We start from the raw sequence: 24881 nt of genomic DNA on the forward strand, positions 1-24881 counted from the left end.
GTCGGGGAATTTAAAAACGGTTGAGTGTGGTTTAAGATGGCACCTCAGGAGAGTGAGGAACAGTTTAGGAACTGATGGGATAGCAAGGCTGTCGTGGAGTGTTTCGGAGGGTGAAAAGGAGAGAATAGGTTCTGTAAGTCAGGCATCAGATATCATATCTTGTGGCTATTTCTATCCACCATATTTGGAAAGGAACACTCTGATCTCTTATTTTTATTTATTTATGTACTTATTTACTTATTTAGAGGACACTGTCTAGGGCAGACCCTTCGACAGTCATCAGTATCTCAGGGCTAACATTTGTAACATTTTTATCAGGTGACTCCTTCTCTCGTCTCCCACAGGAAGTCCGGTTAACTTGACGTGCAGAGCGTTCTTTGGATACAGCGGAGACGTCAGTCCACTCATCTATTGGATGAAGGGGGAGAAGTTTATCGAAGACCTGGATGAGGAGAGGATTCAGGAGAGCGAAGTCAAGTAAGAACTTCAGAGCTTCAATTTTATGAATGGGGAATATTTTGGGAAATGAAGGTGTAAACTGTAAAATACAGATATTTATTATCTTATTATCTGTATATCCACTTCCATTTTATTTGTATATATTGTCAAATAACAACAGTCGCCTTAAGGGGCTTTATATTGTAAGTTAAAGACCCTACAATAATAATAGAGAAAAAGACAGCAACAATCAGACGACACCTTGGCAACAGTAGGGAGGAAAGACTTCCTTTAACAGGAGGAACCTACCAGAACAGGGAGGGGCAGCCATTTCCAGAGACAAGTTTATTGTAAGGGATTTTTCTTAACACTCCCTCCTACCTTTTCTCTCCCCACTCGACAGGTGAACACCATGAGGTTTTGCACTCTCTCACATACTAGACCAGGCAACAACTTCCAGGGCAGCTAAATGAAGCCAGAGTGGCCAAAATGACAGTTCATCTGTGGCCACTCAAGGCTGGTTTCAAAAGCGAGTCAGTTCCCAGACACTCTCACGTCAAAATACCCAACTATAGCCTTTAGATTAGCATGCGTACAGTCTTGTATGAATAACAGTTTTGGTTTCTATAGCTAATTTGCTGGTTGTATGGGGGTGGTTGTTTTTCACAATTCACCAGGCTGGACACTGTTAAAGCTTATATTTAAGGCTGTGGCTGCTTTAATAGACTCTGCTTGCTATCTCCAGCCTCCGTTCTGTTAATTCCCATCATAGAGCTCGACCTCTCAACTGTGTTTGTGCCTTTTTGGAACATCCATTCATTTTCATCTGCTTATCCAATTCACCATAGGATGGAGCCTATCCCGGCTAGGTCAAGAGGCAGGGTTCACCAGTCTGCCGCATGGCTAACACAGAGAGACTATAATTCACACTCATATGTACATCTGTGGTCACTTTAGAATCACCAGCTAACCCAACTCCGTGCATGTTTTTGGACTGTGGGAGTATCCAGGGAGAACCCATGAAGGCAGAACATGCAAACTCCACACAGAGGTGGATTCAAACCAGAACCTTCTTACTGTGAGGCAACAATTCTAGCCACCAGATGTGCTGCCAGCTGTTTGAAATATTCTTTTTTCAAACAGCTTTTGTTAAAATATTCTATTCTCCAGAATATTCTGCTCTCCAGTTTTTCGTTTTTGTTTTAGTTTGGTAGTTGGCACTAAATAGCAGGTTTCTGTGTTTGCACTTGGCACCAGTGCAATTTATGGATGCAGTTTGCTAACCAAGCCTGCTAGCATTAGTTGATAAGCAGCCACTCTACCCTGTGGTACAGCAGCCAAAACAAAAATGTTAAGGTATAAAAATGTAGAGTCCGGAAACCAATTAGTGATCTCACATTGCCTACTTTCAGTCAGGCCATATTGAGACCTCTGCAAAGGCAAAATGGAAAACAGAAGACAGTTAGGTTATTGCACACCACCAAGCATGAGCCGGAGGCATCCCCAAAACAGTGAGATCTCATGAAATTTGAGCTTTCCAATCCAAATAGCATATAATAAAAATTGTGTCCAGATTGGGCAAAAAAAGATACAAATCTAAGAAAAATATGCACATATGACCGTTATTAAACCGGTTATAGCGACAGAAATAATCTGCCGCTATCACTTAGTCAGAAGTGACTAATATATTCATGAGTCACTTCTGATCTCTTCAAAAGCAGCACAGGACCCCTCGGCTGAACTGGTAAACACCTATTTAAACTCAATTTGCCACAACTCTGTGACCACCCATCAACACACCAAACAATGAAGGGAACCGTTCACTACCAAGCTACCATCTAAATATTTATATTGAGCATTTGATATTCATGAATGCCTTATGTGGCTGTTTAATAATGCAGGTAGCTATGCATTCTTTATCAGCATGTACTGTATATGCGCAGTTCAGGAACTGCTCCATCAGTTAAACAAAAGTGCAGCAGCAGCAGCACAACAGATGGAAACTCTAACTGAATAGCCTCCTTTTCCATTTGAGTGACCACCATGTTTTTGGCTCATTAATGAAAACAGAAGTCTGTTTACTCTGATATCAGCATCAGCCGAGGCTGGTTGACCATCCAAAAATGAAGCCTAGACGCAACTCTTCTTCCTTTAGTTTTGACAAGTCATGTGAGGTAAACAATGGAGCTTTAGGAACTGTCGCACTTTTAAAGTTTCACCTTGCAGAAAATGAGATTTTCTTTTTATTATATGCCTATAATAAGTAGGCGTCTAATACTGTCAATCATAAATGTTCAGCCATGATTGACAGCAATGCAGTTATACAGGGAGAGAAAGAAAGGTTCACTGGGGGAAGCTGGATTTCCAGCATGTTTAAACGATGAACCTGGACCCATGGTGAAAAGTGTTGTTTTAACTTGACGGCACTGACATATGGAACTCGTCCAGAATAATTTTTATTGATTCACTTTGGATCAGCCATAAAAAACAAAGCAGACATTTCGTGCCATTGCTAAAGTGTAGCTGATGGTATCGCTTCTGCTTTAGGCCTATTTTTCACCTGTGATTGGAAATTTGATAGATTTGCTGCTACATTTACAACATTACAGGAGTAAGATGGGATCCGTTTACTTTAGCTGCAGGGTCACTTTATTACATATACCTACACATACACATACACCTTGCTTTTGTTGAATAGAAACCCCTTTTCTAGCTTAATAACTGTCCTAATGCTGTAGATTTATGGGCAGCACTGCCATCATGCAAATCCGCTATTCTACTTATAGACTGTATATAAAAGATAGATTTAGGTAATATACCATCACATATAGGTTAAGGAAACCCCTTAAACTCAAAGCTATTTGGCCACCACCGTATTGGGTTTTTGGAGCTAGAAATGACCGTATTTAGATGCGCTTGCCCATTTCTTCATCACATCAACTTTGAGGACAGAATGTTCTGTATTGTTTGCACTGAAGCACCGCAGCAAATTCCTAATGTTGTAAACCTCAACATCTGGCAATAAACCCATTCTGATTCTGATTCTGATTCTGATTCTGATTCATTTGCTCCCTGATTTATTCCACCCACTAACAGGTGCCACGATGAAGAGATAATCAGTGTTATTGCCAGTGATCATAATGTTATGGCTGATCGGTGTACGATATGAGCTTTGTGAGATGGTATCCTTCTGAAAAGGGGATAGATATGGTCAACATTGATACACAGGAAGCTTTGGCATATTAATGCCTCACGGCTGGTACACAGGGTGCCTGGAAATACTGCTTTCTGTGCCAGCACCCTAAATTGCTACAGGACAGGATGGATCCATCTTGCTTCTAGGTTTGATATACTAAGATGCTCTTTTGTCATACCTTGCTGGTAAAGAGTTGACTTTTTTTTACTGATCTATTACCTCAAAACAAGTCTGACCACGCTTCTCTGCTCTCGCCCATCTGCAATTTATTTTGCTCCTAAATTTTCACTCAGTGGGTATTTTCTTTTTTGGCACTCTCCCTTTAAAACCTAGACATGAATGTTTTGAATGTCTTAGCAGATGAGCAGTTTCTACTCAAGCAGCCTGTCTGCCACTAACACATGTCACATTCAAAGTCACCAGTCAGCACACCCTCGTGACCATGTCTACATGCCTAAATATTTTTAGTTTGTGGCTCATGTTTGGCTAATTAGATATTTGCTTTAATGAGCAGTTGAACGAGTGTACATAATGAAGTGGCCAGTTAACCAGTGGGTTGATGTCGTGCAGTTAAATCAGTTTATAATTGGCACGTAAAATACTGTCAGCTGGGTGGATTACAGCCTCAGATGGCTCATATTGTCTGTGATGTTGCCAAAATTGCAGCATGGTTGATCTTTGCTTAATCACAGGCCTGAGAAAAGGTCACAGTTTCCTTGTTTGATGGACTAACAAGGGCAGAACATTACACCAATGCTGTACTTTTGTTCAAGATTATGCACTGATCTTCAAGCGGTGAAGGTCAATCGAAATCCAGAGCAAAGTGCTCACCCTTCTTAAATGAATAATCAATCCTCATCATCAATACACGGCCGCCGAGACTATTAAAAGATAACGTGTGAAACAGTGGAAACCATCAAGTTAGTAGAACGTAGTAGAACGTAGCAACAGTTTAATCCATCCAGAACAGTTAAATCCTTCCCAAATCAAAAACCCTGGATTAACGGAGATGTTCGCGCGGCACTGGCGGCACGGAGCACCGCCTTTGCCTCCGCGAACACATCGGACTACAAACACGCACATTACCAACTCCGGAAGACGATCAAAGCAGCCAAACGTGAGTACAGGGACAGGGTGGAGCAACAGTTTGACAACCCTCGGAGTATGTGGCAGGGACTAAACACGATCACAGACTTTAGAGGGAAAACCAGCACACCGCAGACCACGGCCTCTCTGTGTGAGGATCTAAACGTATTCTACGCTAGATTCGACACAGCAAACACCATGAGACCGGACAGTGTGCGCACCGCGGATGACGTCAGTGCGCACACTGTGTCTGAGGAGGATGTGCGGAAGTGCTTCAGGAAGGTGAACGCACGCAAAGCTACTGGTCCGGACGGGATTCCCGGCCGCGTCCTCAAGTCATGCGCGGCTCAGCTGGCTGGAGTGTTCACGCACATCTTCAACCTTTCCCTCTCTCTGTCTGTAGTCCCAGCCTGCTTCAAAATGGCCACCGTCGTCCCTGTACCCAAATCCTCCACCATCTCCTCACTGAACGACTGGCGACCTGTAGCCCTGACCCCCATCGTAAGCAAATGCTTCGAGAAGCTGGTCAGGGACTTCATCTGCTCTGCACTACCCGACTCACTGGACCCTCTACAGTTCGCATACCGCCACAACAGGTCCACTGATGATGCCATAGCCCTGACACTACATACTGCCCTGTCACACCTGGAGAAGAGAGACACGTATATGAGAATGCTGTTTGTAGATTACAGCTCAGCATTCAATACCATCGTTCCCTCGAAGCTGGACAGGAAACTGCAGGATCTAGGACTGAGCAGCTCCCTCTGCAGCTGGATCCTTAGCTTCCTGTCTGACAGACGCCAAGTGGTCAGACTGGGCAGCATCACCTCATCCCCCGTCACACTGAACACTGGTGCTCCACAGGGGTGTGTACTGAGCCCTCTCCTGTACTCACTCTACACCTACGACTGCACAGCCACTAACAGCTCCAACACCATTGTGAAGTTTGCGGACGACACTACAGTGGTGGGTCTTATCACCAATGGTGATGAGACGGCTTACAGGGAGGAGGTCAGCGCCCTGACCCACTGGTGTCAAGACAACCATCTCACCCTCAACGTCGCAAAGACAAAGGAGTTGATAGTGGACTTCCGGAGGTGCAGAGAAGTACACACCCCCATCACCATCAACGGCGCTGCTGTGGAGAGAGTGAGCAGCTTCCGGTTCCTTGGCGTACACCTGGCTGAGGATCTTACGTGGTCAGTACACACAAACAAAACAGTGAAGAAGGCGCAGCAGCACCTCTTCTTTCTCAGGAGACTGAAAAGATTCGGCATGAGCCCCCGCATCCTCAGGACCTTCTATCACTGTGCCATTGAGAGCATCCTCACTGGATGCATCACCACCTGGTATGGCAACAGCACCGCCTACAACTGCAAAGCTCTCCAGCGAGTAGTGCGGTGCTCTGAACGGATAATTGGAGGTGAGCTTCCCTCCCTCCAAGACATCTACAGGAATGAGGAAAGCGGGGAGGATCATCAAGGACTCCAGTCACCCCAGCCATAAACTGTTCAGACTACTTCCATCAGGAAGGAGGTTCTGCAGCATCCGGTCCCGTACCAGCAGACTGAGAGACAGCTTTTTCCATCAGGCCATCAGACTGCTGAACACTTCATAGACACCTCAGCTTCACTACTGGAACTTTAACATTATGCACTCCATACTGTACAGTAATGCCACTGTTTTGCACATATTCAACTCTGTATATTTTATTTTATATATTTTATTTATTGTTTACTCTATTTAATTTGTAAAATATGTGTACACACACACACACACACACACACACACACACACACACACGTAGAAAAATATTTAGTATACACATCCAGAAATGCATATACTATTATATATTGTACATATATTTATTAGTTTCAGATGTAGCCATTCTTGTATTTTGCTTGTTTACATTATTGTATTTTGCACAATTCTGTTGCTTGTGAAGCTCGCACACAAGAATTTCACTCACATGTGCTGTACCAATGTACCTGCACATGTGATGTGACAATAAAAGTGATTTGATTTGATTTGATTTGATTAAACATCTCAGATCAATATAAAGATAGAGCACGGGATATACAGTGCTGTGCAAAAGTCATGAGCCAACCTTTATTTCTTTATATTATGCTTCCAAGGAGCCAGACTTTCTTGTAATTTAAAAAAAAAATGGTCTTGTGCAATAGTTCTCCAGGCTTTCTTTGGACACTGGCTGCTTTTCCACTCACTTACAGTCCAGTCCTTATACCTGACCATTTTCAGAGGAATGTTTGTGTTGTTTCTTTGTTGCAACTTGACCTAGGAATCATTCAAGCTTGGCAAAGGAAGCTAACTCAGGAGCTAAACCAGTGGTTTGTCTACACATAACAGACAACTGCAGAACCAATTGTATCTTTAGGTACTTGCTAAACAGCCTGTCACAAAAACACATTAAAAACAATCCATTTCTTTAGTTGAACCCATGAAAAGTACCAAAGATAAAACAGTTTGAAGCAGTTTCACCAGCAAGGTGATTCCCAAAGAGCTATTACCTAAAAACCTGACATATCTCAGTATGGTGTGCAGTGTGTCCTTAAAAAAAAAAAGGAAACTGCAGAAACCTGACACACAATCTGAAAGATGCATTTGATACTTCAGATGATCCATCCACTGCTCACTGAAACCTTATCAGAAACTGTATGAATGGAAAGGTTTCTGACAAGAAGTTCTCCCTTCTCTTAAGAAGGGAAACTGTGACAACAGTGCGAACGTTGTTCCTCTCACACGCTCCTGCACACCAAATCTGGAACTACTGTCCATCATGTGTCGTCCTTTTATCTACCTCGGGAATTTACATCGGTCATTGTAAGTGCCGTTTATATTCCACCACAAGCGGACACGGTCACCGCCTTATGCGAGCTGCATGAGGCACTCACACAGCACCAGACACAACACCGGGACGCTGCGCTTATTGTGACGGGGGACTTTAATAGCGCCAACCTCAAACGCGCAGCGCCGAACTTTTATCAACACATCACCTGCCCCACCAGGGGTGAAAGGACACTGGACCACTGCTACACTACGGTCAAGGACGGCTACAAGGCACAATCCCGCCCCCCGTTTGGCAAATCTGATCACGCCGCCATCTTCCTCATGCCAAAATACAAACAAAGGCTGAAACAGGAAGTTCCGGTTCAGAGGAAGGTCGCGCGCTGGACGGATCAATCGGTGGCCGCGTTACAGGACGCACTCGATGACGCAGACTGGGGCATGTTCAGAAACAGCTCCGACGATGACGTCAACGTGTTTACGGAAGCGGTTGTGGGATTCATCGGGAAACTAGCGGATGATACCGTGGAGACAAAGACTATCACAACGTTTCCCAACCAGAAGCCGTGGGTGGATAAAACCATCCGCGACGCTCTGAGATCCCGCACCGCTGCCTACAACACGGGACTCATGACGGGGGACATGGACCCGTACAAAGCCGCATCATATAACGTGCGGAGGGCGGTGAAAGAGGCGAAGCAGCGCTACGGGAGGAAACTAGAGTCACAACTCCAACAGAGTGACTCTAGGAGCCTGTGGCGGGGACTAAGGACAATAACAGACTATAAAGCACCAACAACCGGTATGACGAACGCGGCCGTGACTCTGGCAGACGAGCTGAACACTTTCTATGCTCGCTTCGAGGCTGCAGCTAAGGTCTCCAACAATGCTAGTGTTAGCGGCGCTAACGGCTGCAGACAGGAAGATACTGCCAGCACCGGAAACGTGCTCGTCATCTCCGAGCATGAAGTAAGGAGAGCCTTCAAGAGAGTGAACACCAGGAAAGCAGCAGGACCAGACGGCATCCCAGGTCGTATCCTAAGAGACTGCGCATACAAGCTAGCTCCTGTGTTCACTGAGATATTCAACATCTCTTTATCTCAGTCGGTGATCCCCACATGCTTCAAAGAGTCCATCATTGTTCCTGTCCCGAAGAAACCCCACCCTGCTTCTCTCAATGACTATCGCCCTGTAGCCCTCACCTCAGTAGTGATGAAGTGCTTTGAACGCCTGGTCAGAGACTTCATCATTTCTTCACTACCAGACACACTGGACCCACTACAGTTCGCTTACCGTCCAAATCGTTCCACAGACGATGCCATCTCTCATCTCCTCCACACATCACTCACTCACTTGGACACTAGAAGGGGGAATTATGTTAAAATGCTCTTCATAGACTACAGCTCTGCATTTAACACCATAATTCCCTCCACACTCACCACCAAGCTGGAGCATCTGGGACTCAGCTCATCTATGTGTCAGTGGATCTCCAACTTCCTAACTGGCAGACCACAGGCAGTAAGGATGGGCGGACATGTCTCAGCCTCCACCACTCTCAGCACTGGAGCCCCCCAGGGGTGTGTTCTGAGCCCCCTGCTGTACTCTTTGTACACATATGACTGTGTGGCCACTACCAGCTCCACCACCATCATCAAGTTTGCTGACGACACCGTCGTGGTGGGCCTGATCTCTGATAACAACGAGACGGCCTACCTGAAGGAGATTAGGAATCTGGAGAACTGGTGCCAGAGGAACAACCTCCTTCTAAACGTCAGTAAGACAAAGGAGCTGATAGTGGACTTCAGCACTAAGCAGGAGAGGAACTACCAGACCCCCGTCATCAACGAGTGCCCAGTGGAGAGAGTGGACAGCTTCAAATACCTCGGAGTTCACATCACGCAGGACCTGTCATGGTCCTGTCACATCAACACCGTGGTGAAAAAGGCCCGACAGCGTCTCTACCACCTCAGACGCTTGAGAGACTTCCAACTGCCCTCCAAGGTGCTCAGGAACTTTTACTCGTGCACCATAGAGAGCATCCTGGCGGGAAACATCTTAACCTGGTTCGGGAACAGCACCATGCAGGACAGACGAGCTCTACAGAGGGTTGTGCGGTCAGCTGAGCGCACCATCCGCTCCGAGCTCCCTGACCTGCACTCAATCTACAGCAGGCGGTGCTGGACCAAGGCCAGGAAGATCGTGAAGGACCTCAGCCATCCCAACAACAGACTGTTCTCTCTGCTGAGGTCAGGAAAGCGATTCCGCTCCCTGAAGACCAACACAGAGAGACTGAGGAGGAGCTTCTTCCCGCAGGCGATACGGTCTCTCAATCACACCACCACACAGTACTGACCCACACATACAGTTCTTACACACACACTGGACATTCTGGACTTTGGTTTTGCACAACACTGGTCACTATATTCTTCATTTCCGGTTAATACTTGTACAGCTGCTGTTATTGTGTATATATTTATTTATATTTAGATTTCTTCATACATTCTTATATAGTTCTATATTGTGTATTGTGTATTTTGTTGTACAGTTATTTTATTTTCAACTTTAATTTATATATTTATCTTTATCTTATTCTTCCCAGTTAAATTTACCCTTCATTCTAATTTGTGTTGTACAGTTATTTCATTTTTAACCTTAATTTATATTTTATTCCTTCCTAGTTAAATTTACCCTTTTTAATTTTTCATATTTATTTCCTATCTTATTCATAGCCTTTTCCTTTTTTGTTCTCTTTAGGTCACGAGCAGTTGTCCAAGCATTTCACTACATATCGTACTGTGTATGACTGTGTACGTGACAAATAAAATTTGAATTTGAATTTGAATTTGAATTAAACTAGAAATTCATTGAAAATCAGTGTCAACTGATTGACATTAAAACAAACAATGGAACATTATCATTGATGTATTGGCCTCCTTAGAGCGCAGACCTAAACATTATTAAAGAACTGTGGGATCATCTTAACAGAGAACAGAGCAAAAGGCAGCCAACGCTTTGAATGTCCTTCAAGAAGCCTGGAGAACTATTCCTGAAGACTGCTTAAAGAAAGCAAGTTTAGACTGTGATGAAGAATAAAGGTGGCCATACCAAATATTGACTTTCAAGCTTGTACAATTGTAATAAGTAGTGATTGCAGCAAGAAATGAGGGATTACTCAAGACAGTACTACACCGATTTTGTGAAGAGGATTATAAAACCTTAAAAAAAATCAAATATACATAGTAAATATGTTGAAAGAAGAAAAGAGCTCTTCTAAGTTAATGCACGCTGAGTATAATGTATTTGTGCTGTGACTGTGGTCACAGTCGAGTGTGGTTAAAAAAATTGCAGGCAAGAAGTAATTGTAGCTGTGAAGAGGAAATGCTTAATCCTTAAGAATGGGTTTCTTTGCTTTGCTGTCATCACAGGGGAATTCAGATAAGGGTAACAAGAAGACACAGTATAAATACACTGAATTCCCTTAGCTGTAATTCAATTACAGATTGAAAACTAGTGTCAAAAACATGGATTGATTTAATTAAATGAATGGTTTTGAATCAATAAAAGCGAAGAGATAGTTCACTCTTTTTATTTGTCAAACTTATATTTGTCGTTCTTGCTCGTGTCTGTATTGCAAAAACCACATAGCATCTGTGTTTGGTATCCTGCCCCGATGCACCCCTTTCACGGACCACACGTATGACTAGAAAAATTCTTGTTGTCGACAAATGCTATGTAAAGAAAAGGTTAACCATAAGCAGCGTGACAAGGCTGGGAGGAGAGTTAGCGGCCCAGTCAGTGACCTGGCATTTCGAGATGTCTCTATTAGCCTGCTAGCATGCTCCGTCCAGCTCTCAGCACCACTCTCTGTCGTGAAGGACACCGGGCCAATTAGAGCCTACAGGATTTAAGGGGACTGTGGAGGTGGAGGGGGAGGGGGGTTGGCAGGTGGCGACACTGCGTAGGTGGTATAATAAAGATGAGAAGATGGAATAGTGAGTGGCTCACCGCATGCAGTTAGAAACCTGCTTTCATACGATAGTCAAATGAGGTAACAAGGCAAGAAATCAAAACCGTGACCGGAAGGTGTGTGTGTGTGTGTGCAGGCTCAGACGTGAGGAGTATACACGCATTCAAGTTTTTAAAAACACATATTTTTGTTGTGTGCCACTGTGAGATGCTGTCTCCCTCTGAGCGTTATTATTTATTTCATTTTTTTTGTTCCCATTTGAGTTTGCACCACTTCAAACCCACTCGCTGACATCATTCCATGAGCTTTTAGCTTTGAAATGGAAATTAATCACACAGGAGTATTCCCTTAAGGGCCGCCTGTAATACATAAAATGGAGCTTTTGGCACAATGTTTCACCACTGAGATTCAGGGTTGATAAAAAAAAATTGTGGCTGCAGAACATGACTTCATGGATTTGTGAGAAGACGCAGCACAGATTGCAGACTTAAAGACCGTGCTGCCGAAGTTTGAAACCAGAAGAAGTTTCAGTCCCCCGGTGTAAGGGCATACAGCACCCTTTTGAGTAGCAGTTCAAGTGTAAAATTTCATTTCATTTTCTAACTATAATTAACGTTCTTGGACATATCATGGGAAATCAGGGTACTTACACCGTCCAGGGTCTCTGCTTATTAGTGCTGCAAACTCAGCACTGCTCAGTACCGTCTGAAAATAAAAGCCTAATAATACAAACCTTTGTTGAAGTGTATACAGTGCATATGTGATTTAGTACTTTAATATATGTAGAATTATTAAATTCTCCATATGAAGGTTGAACTAGTTGCTTAGAAAGACCCAAAGTATAGTATGTGTTAGCTTAGCAAAAGCTAAACAGATGTCTTAGCTTTGCTAAGTTAATCAGTGAGTATAGTCAGGGTATTTACAATGTAGAGTGGCACTTGGTGTGGTCTTCAGCTGCTGTAGCCCCTCTGCTACAAGGTTCAGCATGTTGTGCATTCAGAGATGCTCTTCTTCATGCCCTGGTTTTAAAGAGTGGTTTTTTGAGGTACTTTCAGTACCGATCAGTACATCAGTATCAGCTCAAAGCAGGCTGGTCATTCTCCTTTGACCTCTGGCATCAACACAGCAATATCACCCAGAGAACTGCTGCTCACTGGATATTTTCTGTTTTCCAGCCCATTCTCTGTAACCTTAGAGATTGTTGTGTTGTGTGGGAAAATCCCAGTAAAACAACCTCTGACACCAACCACCATGCCAGGTTAAAAGTCCCCTAAATCACCTTTCTCCTCCATTCTGATATTTCTTTTAAACTTCAGTACGTCATTATGACCATGTCCACATGCCTGATTTGATATATTTGCATTAACAAATAGTTAATTGACTTGTTTAATGGGGAATTTAGGGTTGGAACCACCAGCTTAGCTTAACAGAAAGACAAGAATCACACATATGGTAGTTTACTTCTCCTGAGATAAGCTAGCCAAGTGCAGAAGAAATTATTTTCATCTAAGCACAATATAAAATTATTCCTTCCAAAAATACCCCATAAAACAGTACGGCAAAAACAAAATGATAGTTATTATAGTTATTATATGCTTGGTTCCCCGGCCAGATGTTGAGAGGAAGCGTGGAATTAAACATGTCTCTTGATTTACTGTAAAATCTGTTTCAACACCTGTGCACTTCTACCACCTACCAGTTGACCTTTACCTTGACAAACACAAATAATTCTCACCATGCTTGTCACTAAGCAACAGTATCGGTACAGCAGCCCTGATTTCCATCCGAAATTACTTCTCCAGCCTCTCTGGGAAATGTTCACGCGTTCAAAGAGAAAACAGGCAGACATATTCTCTCCAGTCTTTTCAGATACCAGGTAGGGTACATGGCTCGAGTTGTTTTAACTCTACTAGATATGCCGACGTCAGAAATCTTAGTTACAACTTTAAAACTGAACCATCTGGTCTTGTGTGGGCATGTCCTTTAGTGTTATGCACATTGTATGTGGATGGGGAAAGCTACATTGGCAGAGAAGGGATGAAATGCAACAAATACACAAGGGTGGACTCAAACTTGCACAATCTACCAGCTGAGCTATCGGGGTGCCCTTAAACCAGTACATTGGTAGGGGATCCTTGGTATTCTGTAGGTTGCGTGGTGGTGGATCAGGTTTCTTCCAGCTTCTGGGGACTTTGGAGACCTTTTGGAGTCCTTGAGCCATTCCTGAACTCATAGTAGCTTCTTCTTGGGGGAGACCTTTCCCATCAATTTCGGGTATATTCTTAAAAAGTAACCTAATTTGTATCAAGGTTCTCAGATTTTGGTTAAATGAATTTTCAAACATCCATATGTACATTTTCAAGTGTGCACATCAATGTATATATTCCCAAATCTTGCTCTGCACATAAGAATATTCAGTCTCACAGCTGTGCAGAGTAGAAATAACAGTCCTTTGCCAACATTATCTGACAGTTTGAAAAGTGGAGCACTCCTACCGCTTACTGATGCAACAGCGCTGCACATGCATGCCAGCACAAATCGTATGCACATTGGATGATCTGTCATTGTATAAAATATTACATTTCAGATCAGCTCTGATCTACAGTAATTCAAATCAACCTTTCAGATATAGTGTTTCAGGCTAATATGTGATGTTTACTCATATTTGAGATGAATAATGATGCAATATTTTGCCTCCCAGCCACCGTGGCGTGGGCTTTCACTTCTGCTGTAGTTTTCCATCACATAGGCTACAGACCCTTGCCCTTGTTTTCAGGCAAACTCGATTTACCGAAGTGTACCTGAGTTAGAAAACAGTTTGTGGTTTTTGTGGGGGTTTTATTTTTACTCCAAACATTTTACATTGAAACTGATGTCAGGTCTTTGGTAGATTTAAGTCACAAAACACCAAGATGTTTTTTTGACCCCGAGATATGTGCCAGGGACCTGGCAGATGTATGTGTGGGTGTGTTCACACTTCATGGTTCCTGTTTTCCAGGAACTCACTTAGACCTCCACTTAAGACTTTCAGTAACAAGTATGATGGGTATGAGTGTTTTTTGTAAACAAAGATGAATTTTTTTCCTTTGCCGACGCCTTAAGTGTTTCAATCTGTGTCGAGTTACACATGGGTGCCGCCTCTTTAAAAAACCATCAGCATGGATCTATATCTCAGCCTTGTGATCCCCTGTCATATCTGCCCGACTGGCCTCTCAATGGAGAACGATGAGCTAACAGGCACTGTGAGAAAACCCTAAAAGAATTACCTTATATACTCACATAACCTTTACCCCAGGAGCTAACCTTTCTGCTATATTTGCTGGAGACCAGCATAAAAAGTAAAACTTCATTATTAGGTTTTATGAAGCTGCTATAAGTCCACGTAGCTGCAAAATGATTACTTCTAATAGTTCTTCTCTGTGCATGGTCAATAAAAGAAGTTTCACTGCAGAGTGATAATTTCTATGTGGGACACCAATTATTAGCAGCACTTTGTAAAGCTAATGTAAGATATTGCCATGGCAGCAGTGGGTGTATTATAGTTATTCTTTATCCTCCCAGCACTTCCCAGTCTGCTTTGTTTGGCTTGTTCATTGATCAACAAGAATTAGATGAGTTTTCATATTCAAATACCCTGCAGCAGGCAGCAGACAAATGCTCAAGTGGCACTCACACCTTTTTGTGCTATTAGCCCCATGCGTCATTAAACAGGGGCTAGAAATAGCTGTAATTTTGGTAACCTTAAAAAGATTATCTGCTCGTATATCATGCCTGTTTTTTCACAAGAGCACAGCAGGACAGATTTTGCTTTTTTAACGAGCATTGTTTTCTTGTTGTTTTTTCATTTGTAACAGTTGTTCCGAAACAGGCTTTATAAGTAGACATTGATCTTTATTTTCCAATGTTTTGTTTAGTACCTGTTTTATGCTAATTCTGGTTAACTGTGAAATGGACTGACTTGAGGTCAGGTATCCTGCTATGGAAAACACTCATTTTTTATGTTCTCAATCCATTTGAATGGTTTTTATCATCTGTAATCACTTCCATAGATATTACCAGTAGGCATTCTTTTTACCTACTAGCCCCTGCCATCTCACATCATCATATCATACCTCATGTAGCTGAGGTTGTGCCTTCTTGGAGAACAGAAATAATGGGAAATAATGTCTCTGCTCTGTCTGGTTACAGCTAGGCTTGGTGTATGTTTTGCTTTTTATCTTCTGTATATAGTAAGATGTGATAAAGGTTAGATGAGATGTAAGAAATAGCTAAACACCAAAAAATGACAATAAAAACATTGATTTTCTTTATATTTATATTCATTGTGTAAGACAAAGTAATCAGTTATGGGCACAATTAGTGTCACATTCTAGTCACCCTAAAGTGTCACTGCAGTAAAAATTGTTTGGCAAAATGTATTTGCGAACAATAACGTACACATAGCGCAGTGTCTCCCATCCTTTTGGAGCCACGGCACGTTTCACATTAGAAAAAGCCCTGTGTACCAGACATAGTGGAATTTGCCTGACTTGTCCCAAGTATACCTTTTTTTGTCTTTCCTCTGACCACTGCTTATGCTAGGACCTTCATCTGGCTCGGAATTCTAGGACCAAGATCAGACTGAATACTTTTACTTTTTAAATATTTACCTATTACTATTGCGCGCTGCGTTGTCTCACTCGTAGCATGACTATGTAATTTCTTCTTCTGTTTTACTGGCAGTTGGCAACCCATTTAATTGGAGCAAGAAGTGGTACTGCCCTCTAGTGTAAGAGAATGTAATTGTTCTGCCTGTTTCTCACGCCGATCGCTTAGAGCAGCGGTCCCCAACCCCCGAGCCGCGAGAGTTGAGGCTCAGGTATGAAATGTATGGTTTTCAGGGTTTTTATCGGTTTTCAGCATTATTTTGTTATCGTTTTTATCGTTTACTCGGTTTTCCTGGGTCTTTTCACGTGTGTTATGAATAAATCTTCTTTTTTCGGTACCGGTACTAGTTTTATTTTGTTGTATTTATCCGCGATACCTTAAAGGCCGGTCCGTGAAAATAATGTCGGGCATAAACCGGTCCGTGGCGCAAAAAAGGTTGGGGACCGCTGGCTTAGAGTACCAATCAGGTGAAACTAGATAATCTTCTATGGCACACCTGATCATTTCTCACGGCACACCTATGTGCCGCAACACAGTGGTTGGGAAGCACTGACATAGCGTACATGTAACATATTAACAGCATACCAGTACATGTAACATAGGCGTAATGTCGCCATAAATTACTATGCCTGATATATCCAACTTGTAAATGTTCACTGACATTAACAGAACAGACATACACGCACTGCTTTTCAGTTGCTTTTTTATGTCTATCACATTGAAAATATGCTTGATGACTGATGAGCTGTAGAATTTTTTTAATTCAACAGTTCTTAAACTTTAGAATCAATTAAACTTGATATTTTGATATTTCTTCTACCATTTCACTTTCGTTTTATTTCTTCTCCACCAACAAAGTGCCTCATTTATAACCATTTTGATGCATTAACACCAAAGAAATATACCAATAAATAAATAAACTGTTTAGCACTGGTTTACTATTAAAGTGCTGGTGCTCAAAGTGGGAACCTGACTTTAGTGGAATTGGAGAGGAAGGAATTTACCAGTGCCTGGGAGAGGCAGCCTAGCCTTTGTCCACCATGATTATCTGACGGTATTATTATCTCATACTGTGCTCGTACAAACTTTTTGAAATATGAGTTGGTCCTCAAAAAGCTCAAACGCTCTTCACCAATACCGGCACCATGTCCATGGTGGAGGTGGAATTTTTCCACTGACATAGTGAGATAGTGAGATGTTACGAAATGACTCTAGTGATCCGTGGAAGTCTCCTATGAGGCCGTCATGTGAGACTGTTTCTCTTGGTGACTGATGTTAAACTTTAGGTTATTTTTATTTTTCACCCTTAAATATAGACCCACGCATTAATAGTGTTATTTTCTTTCACTTTCTGAAGCTTTGAATTTTTCTGAGAAAAGCCACATGGTCTGATTTCTAAGCTGAAAAGGGATTTACCTCTTACCGGAGATTATTAAATAGGAGCCAGGCTCTTGTACAGAACAGCTTAGTTGGAAAAAGTGCTTACTTTGTTCAAATTTATGAGAATATACCTCGACACTTTGAGGGTTTTGGTGTCAACTCTTCTCATTGAAGCCACTTAGCTACAGTATGACACCATTCTTTCTCCTCTCTTAAACAAGGGAGACAATGATAATGAAGAGAAGGCTGTGAAAATCCATTTTATGCTAATGAACACAATATCCTGCCAAGAGAAAAAGAAAATAAGCTTTCAAGTATCAGAGTGTTTCTCCAGTACACCAACTGTGATCAAATAGTCGAAGCAATGGATTCTACTCTTTGCACACGCTGTTTGTAATGTGGGAGAGTATATAGATTTCTAGAAAAGGGAGTACTTTGTAACAGAAACATCATCTCGCTAAACCTTCTGGCAAAATGTGTGTGATAGGTCGGTGCTGTAGTGCATCGTGACAGTCACACTATTATCCCCATACCAATGTGTCACAAGCAATCAACGTCAAGAGCCTCAGCGAGTCAACAGAGCAGTAATTTTCATGGGGGAAATGTGTCATGACTCATATGGTGTTTGCTTATCGGCAGTCACGGACGGGCAGCTCCTACCTTCATGTAGTTTTGTTCCACTGATGCGCTAAAATGCTACCATCTAAAAAAGTTGCTAGCACATACTTTATGTCAGGAAAAAGTAGAGCTTGGAACTGAGCTGAGGTTGTGTCTATTGTAGATGCCTGGTCTTTAGAACTCGGGAAAAATAGTTGCAGATATGCACTGTATAGGTATAAAGTGCATAGTTTATCTCAGACAGTGTCTCAGAATTGCACTCTTCCCAGACAGAAGTAATTCCAAGGTCCAAGGTTGACTAAGGAACTGGTTGTGGACTTCGGGAGGTCCAGAGAAGGTCCACTGCCGGTTCAGATAGAGGGGGAGGAGGTGGAGGTGGTCAACAAGTACAAGTACCTCGGGCTGTGGGTGGACAATAAACTGGACTGGTCATGCAACACAGAGCACCTGTATAAAAAAGCCCAAAGCCGACTGTACTTCCTCAGGAGGCTGAGGTCTTTTAACATCTGCAGGAAGCTCCTGAGGATGTTTTACCAGTCGGTGGTTGCTGGAGTACTTTTCTATGCTGTGGTGTGCTGGGGGAGCAGCACAGCAAAGAGGGACTCATCCAGGCTGGAGAAACTGATCAGGAAGGCTAGCTCTGTGGTCGGCATGAAGCTGGACACTCTGGTGACAGTGGCAGAGAAAAGGACATTAAAGAAACTGCTGGACATTATGAACAATGCTGGGCATCCTCTGCACACGGCCATAAACAATCAGAAGAGTCTGTTCAGTGACAGGTTGCTTCTCCCCAAGACAAGAACTAACAGACTTAAAAACTCCTTTGTCCCACACGCCATCAGACTGTTTAACTCCTCCCTGGAGGGGAGAGGGAGGGGAAACAGGAGGACAAAGGAGGGAACAACTAAGCTGTAGTGCCTCTTCACCTCACTGTACAATACCTTGTGCAATACTTTTTGTAAATAGTCAACAGTGCAATAGACTCAATACTTGAAATGTGCAATTCACTTGTATTTTTATTTTTTATTCCTATTTATTCTATTTATCCCCTTTGTATATTTTATTTATATTTGTCTCTGTATTTATATATGTGTGTGTGTGTGTGTATGTGTGTATATATATATATGTGTATATGTGTATATATATATGTGTGTATATATATATATATATGTGTATATGTGTATGTGTATATGTGTATATGTGTATATGTGTATATATATATGTGTATATGTGTATATATGTGTATATATATATATGTATATATATATATATATATGTATATGTGTGTGTGTGTGTATATATATGTGTGTGTATATATAACATATAACAATTCTGTAACTGTAACTTCGGTCGTTGCTGTGCTTTTTGGAAGTCGAATTTCCCAGAGGAACCCACCCGAGGGATTAATAAAGTTCTATCTTATCTCTTATCTTATCGTATCTTATGATTTATGGATTTTAAGATGCACACTGTAGACAGAATTCAGATTTACTTGGGGTGAACCTTTTGGTAAGATATTTTATTAAAGAGTCAATATTCTCTCTTATGACTTTTTGACTTTAATTTTGTTTTGTTTTTTTCTGATCTAGCGTTTGTATTTGGAGTCTGTGTTTTCAGAGCTGCAAACACTGGAATAAGAACACGTGTACCCTTTCAGCCCTGCACGTTCTGAGTCAGAATTCTTTCTGTTCCTTTTGTTTCATTGTCTCAAACAAACTTGTTAAAAGCTTTCAGACGCTACTTTTATGTACACCTCAGTAATGAGGCAGCTAGAATCCCTGCTCAAAAGCGTGTTTGAAGTTATGATGTTGCCAAATTTTACCAAACAATCTGTATCTTAGCTTCATTTTACCAACCAAAAGTCCAAAAGCTTTTCACAGCAAAGCATTAGCCGATCTCTCCTGATTAATTGATAGAATCTGTCCACCATCAGACATTTCATGTTCAACACTTGCCTTTGGCTCAAACAGCAAATCAGCCTTTCATCATCACGATGGCACCTCAAAAGTCCAATGCTGTCTTATGTGTTTGGGTCCAAAGCAGAGAGGAGAGACTTTGGAGTGAGTTAGCTCCAAAAGTCTACAATATCTGCCTCGCCGCACCAGGCAAACACTTTTTGCAGCAGTTCCTTAAAATGTAAGAAAAATGAAGGAAGCAGGCAATTATTTATGACACTGCCACTTGGCCAAAGCTGGAGTCTGACTGTACCATCTGCTGCATTAGAATTCAAACGTCATCAGACCCGGCTAAGTTTTTCCAAATTGTAGGCTCAGTTTCCTGTTCTTAGTTGACTGGGAATGAGATTCAATTCAATTCAATTTTATTTATATAGCGCCAAATCACAACATAAGTCGCCTCAAGGCGCTTCATAGATACAGAGAAAAACCCAACAATCATATGACCCCCTATGAGCAAGCACTTTGGCAACAGTGGGAAGGAAAAACTCCCTTTTAACAGGAAGAAACCTCCGGCAGAACCAGGCTCAGGGAGGGGCGGCCATCTGCTGCGACCGGTTGGGGTGAGAGAAGGAAGACAGGATAAAGACATGCTGTGGAAGAGAGACAGAGGTTAATAACAGATATGATTCAATGCAGAGAGGTCTATTAATACATAGTGGTCTTCTGCTGCTGTAGCCCATCTACATGAAAGCAGAGATGCTCTTCTGCATATATTGGTTGTAATGCGTTGCTATTTGAGTTATTGAGCGTTCCCACCATCTTGAAGCAATCTGGTCTTGTTGAACTTTAACGGGCCGTCTTGACCATACCCACTCGGTTAAATGCACTGAGTTGCTGCCCTGTGATTGGTTGGTTGGTTAGATATTTGCATGAGCGAGCAGTTTTTGTACATAATAAAGTGGCTTTATCACTGGTCTAGTAAAAAAGTTGTTAGTAAGCCTTGAAGTTCTTTATTCTTTTTAGCTTTAGACAGACAAAGTTATCAAAACAGTAATTACACAAGTTAGAAGCTGACTTTTAAGGACACTTGAACATTAGGCAGCTACGCAGTCAAGTGTTTTCCTGCTAACATGTAGGAGTCAAACAAACAATAAAGACAGGACTTAATCATTATTGAACTCTCCCAGCTTTTTTCTTTTCAACGTGCTGCTGTCATCCAATTCAAAATGCAATTATATTTAATAAAATCATGAATTATTTTAATTTGAATGAATATTTCAATTTAAATCTTTTTTTTTTTTTTTTTTTTTTTTTTTTTTTTTTTTTTTTTTTTTTAAATGACATCAGAAACAGCAGTATGCGACATTACGTGATGGCAGAGCTTCAGTTCATCCTTTGTCATTTTTTTTTTTTTTTTTTTTTTTTTTTTTTAATAAATAGGACAGGGGGAATGAATGAGAGAGAGAGGGGGAGAGAAAGAAAGAAAACCCAAGGGGAGAAGAGACGGTGAGAAGGGGGGGGAAGAGAGACAAAAAAAAAAAAAAAAAAACTCCTGGGTCACCTGTATGGAGAAAAAACAAACAAACAAACAAACAGAGGAGACAGCAAACAACAAAGAGTAACATAATAATAGAGAAAACAAAGCACCATCACAATAAACTAGCTAGTCATAGATATCAGTATTTACTAAGTAATAAACGATATTGTGCAGCACGCAAGATAGACAGCGCACAGTGTGCTTTGAGGCAGCAGCCAAGAAAGCTTTAGTCCGCGTCTGTGAATACCCATGTGTGCATACCTGTGTGGATCAGCATGCTTGCATTCCAAAGGTTTCTCCATGTAATGATCTGCTAGGGAGTGTGGGGGGGCCACAGCCCCGTCCTCCAGGGTGTGAAGCGGGTATGGAGGAGATCAAAACTCCAGACATCCAGAGGACCCCAGAACACAAGAGACCATGGAAGACCAACAGAGGGGCAGCCGCGCCACTGTTCCAGTAAGAGCTGAGGAGAGTCCCAGATGAGGGCTCACTCAGCAGCCGCGGAGCAGAAGCCAGGGGGGGTTGCAGTGACGCGCCCGTGAGCTCCGCCGGCCCCCAGCTGCGCCTGAGTGACCGAGCCCTAGGCCGAGAGGCCGGGGGCACCCCACCTCCAAAGGGGCCCGAGCGAGCCCCAGGCCCCAGGCCCCGACAAGCGGCCGCCAAGGAGTGAGCCGGTGTGTACCCGGACGCCCACCCCCAGACACAAAGAACCACCAACACACCGACACCTGAGGGAGTCCGCCACCGGCAGGGGAAGTGGTGGTGGGTGGAGATAGGCCTCCAAACCTTGGAGGGCCTGAGGTGTCCCCAGAGAGGTGGCGTCTGATACCCAACCTGACATATAGACACAGACATACAGGCACACACAGACACAAACATCCATTCCCACCCTCATGCTCTCATATGCACTCACTCCACACTCAACCAACGTGGAGACAGACATAAAGAGACGCTGTACACACAATCACACTCCCCAAGCGTACTCTACAAACCGGGTCTAGGTACCCTTGCCCCTGGAGGGGGGAATTGCACCCAGACCCAGGTGGTGTTACCCTTTTCCCTGCGGTGGGGAGAGGCAGACCACCCCGACTCCGCAGCAGCAGGGAGGCCCCACACCCCAGACCGCAGTCGGACGGCCAACTCCTCCTACTAGCCCCCCCGCTCCAGCAGGCCGCAGAGAATGAAGTTGTGCACGTGAACGGGGATTTTGCTGTTGATTATTGCTGCTGTTCTTTGTCTGCTGGATGAAGCATGCTGAGGTTAGGTCTCTTAACAGCTAATCTTACTCGTTATACAAAGAACCACCATGAACCAGCCAACTACACAGCTGAGGTTACAGCAACAAATTAATAAAGTTGATGAAAACAAACCTCGAAGCCATACTTCATCCGCACGTCTCTTCGCCAACATTTTCCCAGCGCATTTTTAACTTGTTATATTGTCTCCAAGAGACCAAGTAATTAAACAGTCCACATTTAAAGCTTCAATAACTGATGCTTTTGATCAGCTTGGGTCAGTGCAACATCTTATAACCCCATTGCAATACCAGTTTATGCATCTAGCATAGAGCAATGCTGCTAGTTGGGTTCTAGGACACTGCGTTGCTTCTGTTTTGGTCTGTACCACATCCTGCAGCGAAATACTCCAATAACACACTATTTTATGCCATTTTATTGCAGGCCAGAAAGAGCATAGCAGGTTTATTATTGCTTTTACAGAAGTAATGACTAAAGTGGAGTTGATAAGAGTGTTGAGAGTGAACCGAAATATTAAAGATATGGCCAATAAAAGCCAAAACAGGGAGTTATCTACATTTACTCAATAAAGCACCTAAATAAACTAACCAATTACTTTGACTGCTTTATAATCAAACCCTGCGTTTAGATGTTTTTTGTGGGAATAATTCAAGGACATTAAACAAATAGCGTCCTGCTCAGGTAATAAAGTGTCTGGTCTTCAGCAGAAGTCCCCATTAGCTAGCTTTTTGGGTCATTAAACTAATGACTATATTAACATTTGTTTACCTGGCCCCCGCCCTGCTCTGTTACTCACTGCGAAGCACGCTACCAGCCTAAGGAGATTCATTTTCACCAACTTGCACATGCTTATTGTTCATTTGCTCTTTGCTCCCCCCTGTAGGACAATCCGGGAGCACCTGGGAGAGCAGGAGGTTTCGATCTCTCTGACCATCGAGTCTCTGGAGGAGGCCGACCTGGGCAACTACTCCTGCTACGTGGAGAATGGCAACGGGCGGCGACAGGCCAACGTCCAACTCGTCAAGAAAGGTGAGCCAAGCTCACAGATTCACGTGCAAGCTGGAAAAAGACAAATCGGTATTTAAATCAGGAAGTGCATTTCAACATAAATCTAGCAGATGAATAGAGTAGCCTTTATATTTAATAATAGGATGTTACAGCTTTCCAGGACAAAAGCACCATTTAATACCACAGGCCTCCACTCTGACAGTGGAGAGAATCTCCTGCAGCAGTTCACCAAGTAATAAGAAGAACTACTGGCGGGATCCTGGGAGTTGACCAGTTGTTTCCTGCCTCGGGCGGGGAAAGAAAATAGGACAGTTTGGTGGATAGTGCATAAAGCCTATTCATCCACCTCAGCCTGAGGAAGCATTAGTTTGCGTGGGGGAGAGAGAGAAAGAGAAATTACTTACTGAGAGAGGCAGCCTTCGGTGTTGTGATGCCAGACAAGCTGTTTGAGTGTCTGGCAGTGACCTCTCCCAACACACAAATCCTCCTTTGATCGCTGAACTCTCACTCATTTTCTCATCTTTCATCACTGGCGACTGTCTCCTCCGCCCCTTCCCCACTTCCAGGGTTTTTATCCAAGCAAACTTTTTTTAAAATTTCCCTATGATTTCGCCTCACTGAGGATCGACTGTTTGAAAGTTGATTCCATGATGATTTTTTTAGAGAGATGCACATCTTCAGTGTGGTTATGTAAGTCTTTTTTTTTTTCATATTTTTTTATTAGGCAAGGCCAGAGGAAGCGAGGGGGGGAGGTGTCTTTGCATCCTTAAAGTTGTCAGCATTGAATACATTAACATAGTAAGATATTTCTCTTCTCTTTTAAGCCTACTGCTTTGGATCCAGCTTTGATGCCAGCCCAGTTCCCCTCCATTTGCTATATTAAAGGGGCTTATGCTGCAAAGTCGAATCTCAGAATAAACAGGGGAAGATTAGCCCTGTCCTCTCACAGGATAGCGAGACCACGTGAAATTGACTCAATTCAGTGTTGTTTGGGGTTTTGTGCTGCGTCCGTAGAGCGCAGGTTCCATGCAGGACTAGTTAGTGT

The 24881-nt window shown here is 42.8% G+C and overlaps 1 protein-coding gene across 2 annotated transcripts in view; it reads left to right on the forward strand.

Annotated features, from left to right (window-relative positions):
* The window catches only part of LOC101468878 (interleukin-1 receptor accessory protein-like 1-B), a 336508-nt gene that overhangs the window by 288411 nt on the left and 23216 nt on the right, over positions 1-24881 (forward strand). For both annotated transcript variants that reach the window (XM_014413138.3, XM_014413139.3), the window contains exons 7-8: positions 345-477; positions 23712-23857. In XM_014413138.3, the coding sequence (XP_014268624.2) occupies positions 345-477; positions 23712-23857 (279 nt within the window). The remainder of the gene's footprint in view (positions 1-344; positions 478-23711; positions 23858-24881) is intronic.

Source organism: Maylandia zebra, linkage group LG23 (genome assembly GCF_041146795.1).
Source record: "Maylandia zebra isolate NMK-2024a linkage group LG23, Mzebra_GT3a, whole genome shotgun sequence".
NCBI classification, from domain to species: Eukaryota; Metazoa; Chordata; class Actinopteri; order Cichliformes; family Cichlidae; genus Maylandia; species Maylandia zebra.